Source organism: Malania oleifera, chromosome 8, assembly GCF_029873635.1.
Source record: "Malania oleifera isolate guangnan ecotype guangnan chromosome 8, ASM2987363v1, whole genome shotgun sequence".
In the NCBI taxonomy this organism is placed as follows: Eukaryota; Viridiplantae; Streptophyta; class Magnoliopsida; order Santalales; family Ximeniaceae; genus Malania; species Malania oleifera.
In genome coordinates, this window is record NC_080424.1 from 31,949,550 (window position 1) to 31,958,225 (window position 8,676).

General features: G+C 37.4%; 1 protein-coding gene across 1 annotated transcript in view; it reads right to left on the reverse strand.

Moving 5' to 3' along the window:
- Positions 1–7,225, reverse strand: part of LOC131161367 (uncharacterized) — a 71,807-nt gene extending 64,582 nt beyond the window's left edge. Inside the window, exons 1-3 of the mRNA XM_058117088.1 lie at positions 6,964–7,225; positions 6,844–6,894; positions 6,694–6,735 (exon numbers count right to left, since the gene is read on the reverse strand). Coding sequence (XP_057973071.1) covers positions 6,694–6,735; positions 6,844–6,894; positions 6,964–7,054 — 184 coding nt within the window. The 5' untranslated portion in view covers positions 7,055–7,225. The remainder of the gene's footprint in view (positions 1–6,693; positions 6,736–6,843; positions 6,895–6,963) is intronic.
- Positions 7,226–8,676: the final 1,451 nt, after the last annotated feature.

The window sequence follows — 8,676 nt, forward strand, 5'->3', positions numbered from 1 at the left end:
TATTATTCTCAAGAATATTATGCATTGATTATATTATTCTATTTGTTTGATCATGTGTGCATTCACGTTCTTGTTTATGGCAATTGTTGAGATTTTGATTAAAATGAATGACATAACTTGAAGATAGTTTCTCCCTCTATTTATACAAATTAAATACATTCTAATGACAATAATACCCTTACTAACTCTCACAAATTAACATACTAACACACTTAATAATAATAATACTAAAAGACATAAATAACCAACACTCCCCCTCAAGTTGGAGCATAAATGTCATATGCTCCTAGCTTGTTAGAAATAAATTTAACATGAGCACCCCACAACGCTTTGGTAAACAAATCAGCAAGTTGCACTTCACAAAAGCGGCAGTAATGAGCTTCTACACAAGTTTCTCCTAAACAAAGTGGCAATCAACTTCAATGTGCTTCGTTTGCTTATGAAAGACCGGATTGGAGGCAATATGAAGAGCAGCTTGATTGTCACAATCAACTTCATAGGTTGAGAATGCAAAATACCCAATTCTTCCAACATGCTCTATATTCTGATTCAGCACTTGACCTAGCCACCACAGTTTGTTTCTTACTCTTCCAAGAAATTAAATTACCATCAACCAAGATACAGTACCCGATTGTGGATCTCTAGTCAGAAGGCGACCTAGCCCAATCTGAATTTATATATCCATGGATATAAGGGACCCTGATCATGATATTAAAGACCTCCCCCGGGTGCACCTTTGAGATATCTCAAGATGCAAATTACTGCGTCCCAATGACTTGTCCTTAAAGAATCTAGAAGTTGACTCACAACACTTGTTGCAAAAGATATATCTGGCCGAGTGACTGTGAGATAATTCAACTTTCCCACAAGTCTCCAGCATTGTCTAGGATTATGTAGCAAATCAACCATATCCAGCACTAACTTGTTAAGATCCATAGGTGTATCAACCAATTTAGATCCCAATAATCCAGTTAATAGATCAAGAACATACTTCCTTTGTGACAAAACAATTCTCCTACGAGATCTAGGTACTTCTATACCCAAGAAGTATTTCAACAGTCCCAAATCTTTGGTTTGAAACTTAGTCTGTAGAAAAAGTTTAAGTGAATACCTTTGTCATCATCACCAGTAATAACAATATCATCCACATAAACAACAAGAAGGATCCTACCCAATGAAGCAAGACGATAAAACATGAAATGATCCACTAAACACCGTCAAAGACCAAACTTAAGTACTACAACACTAAAACGACCAAACCATGCTCTCGGAGATTGTTTTAAACCATATAGAGCCTTCTTGAGTTGACACACTAAGCCTAACTCCGCCTGAGTAACAAACCCAGGTGGTTGCTCCATATAAACCTCCTCCTCAAGGTCACCATGCAAGAAGACATTCTTCACATCTAACTGATGCAGAGGCGGTGACAAGTAGTAACCAAGGAGATGAACAGACAAACTGAAGTAAATTTTGCAACCGGATAAAAAGTATTCAAATAATCCATACCATACACCTAAGTATATCCCTAAGCAACAAGACAGGCCTTTAGATGAGCCACAAAACCATCAGAGTTGACTTTCACAATGTAAACCTAGCGACAACAACCACACACTTGTCAAGAGGAAGAGGTACCAAGTCCCAAGTGCCATTGTCATGTAAAGCATTCATCTCTTCAACTATAGCATTCCTCCACCCAAAGTGAGCTAAGGATTTTGAAGCAGATTTAGGAAGGGTAGTAGATGAAAGAGCAATAACAAAACAATAATAGGAGGGTGATAAGAAGTTATAACAAACATAGTTGGAAATGGTATGTTGAGTACATGTGTGTTTACCTTTCTGAACAACAATGGGAGGATCAACATCATGGGAAATATGATCATCAGACAAGGAAACCAAAGGCGCGGTAGTAGATGCTGAGGGGACTCTCTTCCTTGGAGCCGCCATCGTGAATACACCAACAAATTACGATGATCGAGATTATGAGAAGGACTCGAACTACATGGAAATTTAGATGGTTGGTTGGGCAAGGACAGCAAAGTAGAATCTAGAAGATTAGGCAAAGGAAGAGACTCATTAAGCTTAAACAACTTAGGGACTGGGTGTAGGAAGGTGTAGACTCAAAAAAAGTAACATCGGTAGAAACAAAGAAGCAATGCAGCACAGGACTACAACAATGATATCCCTTTTGAGTATATGAGTAGCCCAGAAGGACACATTTTATAGCATGAGGACCCAACTTATCCACCTCAAGGGTTAGTTGATGAACAAAGGACACACACGCAAATATACGAGGAGGGAGAGAGAACAAAGGTGAACTAGGAAAGACAATGGAGTAGGAAATTTTACCACTAAGAACAGAAGATGGCATCCTGATGATCAAATAACAGGCACCAAGTATAGCATCACTCCAAAATACTTTAGGTACATGCATTTGATACAGTAAGGTGCGAGTGGTTTCAAGAATATGTTTGTTTTTCCTCTTTGCAACCACATTTTGTTAAGGAGTGTGGGCACAGGATGATTGATGGACAATACCAAACTGAGTCATATAAGTAGTAAATTGTGCACTGAAATACTCTTTAGCATTATCACTTCGAAGTATTCAAATTGGCAAACCAAACTGAGTCTTTATTTCATGACAAAAGGCACAAAATACATGAAATAACTCCAAAAAATCTTTTATTAAATATAACCAATTCATTCTTAAATAATCATGCACAAAGATTACTAAGTTCTGAAAACCCAACTTGACACAACTCTACTAGGACCCCAAACATCATAATGAACTAACATAAACGGGCTTGCAGCCCATTTATTGACTCGAAAGCGAAAAGGACACGATGGTGCTTTCCCAACTAACAAGACTCAAAATCAAGACTAGACACAAAACTTAAACTAGGAACAAGACATCTTAACTTTTCCAGTGAAGAATGACCAACACGACAATGAATTTGGAAACATGTGGCAGCAGCAGTGCAGGCAGTAGAAGGAGATAGCGGCTCAAAGTGATAGAGTCCACTAGCTTCACACCCTCCGCCAATTGTCTTCCTCATCTTCAAATCCTAACTAACCACAACATCAGAGAAGAATGTCACTAAACAATGCATGGATTTAGTAATCTTGCTAACGGACATAAGATTGAAAGGAAATTTGGGAATATACAATACCGAAGGAAAAGAAATAGAAGAAGTGGGATTTACAGTCCCAATTCCCTTGAATGCAGTGGTGGATCCATCAACAAGACTAACACAAGGTAAATTTGCAGGATATTGAAGAATGGAGAAGAAGCTAGGTATACCTACGATATAATCAATGCCAGCAAAGTCTATGACCCAAGGACTAGGGCGAGAAGTACTAGATGACAGGGCATACTGTGGGATTACCCGTTTAGGCAAGAGATGCAATGGGAAGAGAACTTTGTTGTGACGCTTGGTACTGCTGGAACTTGGAACACTCTTCCTCTAACATGGATACACTGCATTGCCCCCCACTGAGGCCCAAAGGTAAGGAATCGATGGTGGCTGCATTGGCTGCCCCCAAAGGTATGAAGTCGGTGGTGGCTACATTGGCAACACGTGAAGGTCTACCATGGAGATCCCAACATTGCTTTATAGTATGATTACTCCATCTAGAATGAGTGAACTCGTGAGGAGTACCTCTACCTTGTCCGTCTTTACCAGCACAACCACTCGAACTACCTTGATAATTCTTGTGGTTGTTTGGTAAAGAACTAGAATCACCCTATGTAGCAAAGGTTGTCCTCTTAGAGCTAAATGCAAGAGCAGGATAATGTGTGCTAAAGGAAGTACGAAGTACATGAGAATAAACATCGGCAAATGGTGGCAGCTCAACACTACTAAGTATTTGGGACTGGACTGCCTCAAACTCAAATCTCAAGCCCGCTAAAACACAAAAGATTGTCATCTATTCCCTCTACTTCTACATCTCACAAACGTCGGCAATTATAGGTTGCACGACATTAAGCTCCTTATGAATATGCTTCATCTCTCCAAAATAATCTGCAATACTCCTATCTCCTTGTTGTAACTGAAAGTACTCCTAAGATAAATCATGCATATGTGTAATGTTACTAGAGTATAGAATCTTGACATAATACCAAATCCCCTTGCACATATCTAGATGCATACACATCTGTGCAATCTATGGCTCCATCGAATTCCTTAAAAAGGAAACAATCAAGGCATCTTCTTGAACCCACACTCCTTTTCTCTTCTCGTCAAAAGGATTAAATTGGAGCAAGTGGTCAGATTTTCCAAATCCTGCTAAATAAACCCAAACACCTTTAGAACATTGAACATAGTTCTTTCCATCCAACTTTTGAAGCGTTATCTGTGACAACGATGTAGGAAACAAATTTTTGAAATTCATAGACTCCATCCCAACACTCACAAACCAGCAGCCACAGCAATGTCAAACAAGAAGAACAATCAAAACTAATAGGGACAATCACAAACTATGTGAAGCACTGACACAACCATGGACAAGGTGAATGACTCGCCAACTGATATAGCACTACCACAGCCTCACAAATGGACATATGAACACTGCCACTTCCCCAAGAAACTCACAAAGAAGCCTTCCCAAACCCTGCATAGAGATTAACGGAGTACCGCGAGTGCATGGTCCAAAAAGGTTGGATTTTTTAGCAAAAAACAGGCCCAGCAGCTTGATAATATTGTCTAGAGAAGGAATCAGAACATGGCAGAGAAAAAAAAAAAGTTTGCTGGAAACTCACTCACGCGCCGGTGCATGGGGTTGGCACTACCGGCAATTGGCCAGCACATGGCAGCGCGTGGGAGCTTTTCCGAAAATGGGTTTTTGTGGGGTTAGGCTTTGGAGGGTTCTAAGTTTGAGTATATGGTTGGTTTAGTGAAATAATGAAGAGAGGAGGTGGATCTAAGAAGGGTAGGAATGGCTTTTCCGGTGACGGCTAAGCAGAATAGGGTTTAGGTTGGATCACGCTCTGATACCATGTTGAGATTTTGATTAAAATGAATGACCTAACTTGAAGATAGGTCTCTCACTCTATTTATAATACAAATTAAATACATTCTAATGACAATAATACCCTTACTAACTCTCACTAATTAATATATAAACACACTTAATAATAATTATTTTATTGTGCTTTAAGGCATCTTGTTTAAACTTCTTCGATGCATTAGCACCTTAGGCGATGCTTGAACCATTTTTAGGAAATTTGCATGTTGATTGCACTTTGCCTAGAAATTTTCATCGCACACTCCCACATTGTATGTGATTGTCACAATGTTATATGTATTTTGACATGTATGATATCAAATTATCAATATTCCTTCAAATATGACCATGTGCATCACTGGGTACTTATGATTTTATTGTGGACCTATTGTATTTGTATTTGTTTATTCACATTTGTCATTCTATGTTGTGATCATATGTGCATCTTAATCCAAAAAATATTTCTTAAAACCTTAATTTATGTTATCCGAATGGAAGAATGTTAGAAAATTTTCATTCTTAAATTGACTAGAATAGTCAATTTTCATCGCCATTATTGTTATTGATCGCCATTTTTTGTATTAGGATAATTGCAGGGTAAACATGGGCTTTCTATTAGTGTGGGACCTATGGGTACCCAGTGCATGATGGGTAAGGTTTGTATATGTTACATAAATAGAAGGAGTGGTTCCGACCCTCACCTTAACACGTAAATGCCCATCAAGCTACAATTTGAGTGATGAAGAAGGGTAGCTTTACTCTCTCTCTCTCTCTCTCTCCAAGGAGAGGTTCTTACCCTCCCCTTAAGATGTACATGCCCATCAAACTACAATTTGATTGATCAAGAAGGGTAGCTTTACTTTCTCTCTCTCTCCAAGGAGAGGTTCCTACCCTCCCCTTAAGATGTACATGCCCATCAAGCCACAATTAGAGTGATGAGAAAGGGCAGCTTTAATCTCTCTCTCTCTAACAAAGAGAAGATAGCAATGAATTCTCCACGGCAAGGTATTCGTGTTTGTAATATATTTTAAACTTTTGTGCTCATGTCCTTGGTTTGAAATTGGAGGATTTATATTCTTTAATATCGTTATCTGTGAAAATAAGTCTATCAAGAAGAACTATCCACTCCTAGATGAGTCCTCATGCCCTGCAAAACAGAAAATTTCAGCTGCACCTCCACATCCACTTCATCTCCTAGTCTCAAGGAATAATGGATATAAAAATAATTTGAAGTCTTTACATCTGGGAAATCTTTCACTGAAGAGTATTAAATTACCAAAGGTAATAAGTAACAACACAATCAATAACTATAGAGATACGCCCAAACTTTGATTTAACTTCCAATCACGTTGTTCCCAACCACATCATCTTGCAAATAGCTTAAGTAGATTAAAGTTCAATTGTGTGGCATTTGGGAATACAAATTTGGACGTGTGAATTTTAACAAATTTTAGTATGAAGCTGCATTGAGTTTATCTAAATTCACACAATTTCAAATTCACAGCCTCAAATCCATGTTCCCAAGCGCAACATTGAGCAATTATCAAACTTGGGACTCCTCAGCTTGGTGTATGAATGACTTTGTACAGAGAAAAGAAATCGGAGTCACCACAAATCAACTCAATTAAACGACTTTTCGTCAGCGAGCGAACATTGGACTAACGAGCATGAAGAATCAAGCTCAAAGCGTACCAGTATGACCGGTGAATATGTGCATGGAATCGTCAGCTTCTCCTGGAGACCACCGAAACATATACGCCATTAGTCAAAATCGATACTGAATTCTGCAACGACGTAGTGACCACTTACAAATTAAAACGTTAATATTTTTAAATGTCGCACCAAAATCTTCAGCATCATCAGCTCCCTCTTCATCGTCCGCGTCCGGAAGATCTGCACCCACAACGATGAGAGAGAGAGAGAGAGAGAGAGAGAGAGAGAGAGAGAGGTGATGACAATGACCTTCATCGTCAACAGTGATTTCTTGAATGATGTCTTCGTCTTCCAGATAAATCTCCCCATGATCCTCTTCGTGGTTGCTTGGACCACTCATCCTCACTCGAACTCTGTTAACGCGCTCAAGGTATATCGAGTTCCGCAAGCAGAAGCTGTAAGGCGTACGGCCTCCAAATTTTGGAGCCAAACCTTCCTAAGTGCCTAGGACGAATCGGCGGCCCCTCCAACGGTCCAACCTAAACCCCAACAATGTAAAAGTCTATTGCAAAATGGTCGTGATTACTATAATACTATTGATGGGTAAAACGCGACGCTCCACGTTTACTATCTGGTTAACTGCGATGTGATAAATTACGTTTATGTGATGAACATAACCACAACAATAACAAGCCTTAAATCTCATGCAAGATTAATTACATAATTTTTTTTCTTTTTAATTCACCCCCATTGAGAATATTTTCTTCTATTAAATTAAGGACTGTTACATTTTTCCTCGCTATCTCATTACAAGTTATTTTAGATCTACTCCTATCTCATTTCATATTAGAAATAATTTCCTTTTTCTCACGGATGTTCAATCATGTTTACATTTCAAATGCCCAAACTATTTAAGTCGTCTCTTCGTTATCTTATATTCGATCAGTGTTATGCCTAAATTATTGCTTATATACTTATTTCGCAGTCTATCTTTGAAAATTATACCACTCCGCCACCTTAAGGTTGATATTTCGACAACTTTTATTTTTTGTACATATTTCTTAGTTGTTCAACATTATGAACGATAAAACATAGTCCATCTTATAGTTGTCCTAGAAACTTTTCTTTTAATTTTAAAGATATTCTACAATCACATAATACACACGATGCACTCCTCTATTTTACCTAACTTGCTTTAATTCTTGTATTAATATTTTTCAATTTCCCCTTTCGCTCGTATAATAGATCCAAAATTTTGAAATCTATTAGTGCTAATAATTTTTTGATTATTGAGTTTAATCTTGTCTCCACTAATTTTCCTCATGTTACTTAAATTAAATTTCATATATTCTATCTTATTTACTTATTCTAAAACTTTTAAACTCTAATGTGGTTTTCCAAAGCTCTAAATTAGATTCCACTTTGCTCTTACTTTCATCAATCAATATAATATCATCTGCAAACAACGTACATTAAGGGATTTCATTTTGGATATTTAAAATAAGTTCATCATTGACTAAAGAAAAAAAAAATAAGGATTCAAAGTAGAACTTTGATGTACACCTATTGTAATTGGAAAATCTCTAGATTTCCCTCTTACATTCCTAATGTTAGTCATTATTCTATCGTCCATATCCTCAATGATCTCAGTATATCTATTACAAACTCTCTTATCTTTTATGACCTACTAAAGAACTTCACTAAGTACTTTATCATATGCTTTCTCTAGGGCAATAAAAACCCTATACAAGTCTCTCTCATTTTCCTTAAACTTTTTCATTAATCTTATTAAAAGATAAATAGCTTCTATTATTGGTCTCCCAAGCATAAAACCAAATTGATTCTCTAAAATTCTCGTTTAAAGTCTTATTTTTTGTTCAATTATCTTTCCCATAATTTCATCATATGACTTATAGCCTTAGTTCGATGATAGTCATTACAATTTTGAATATCACCTTTATTTTTGTATAAAGTTATTAACGTGCTTTTTTCCTTCATTCTCCGCCATTTTCTTGATTTTTA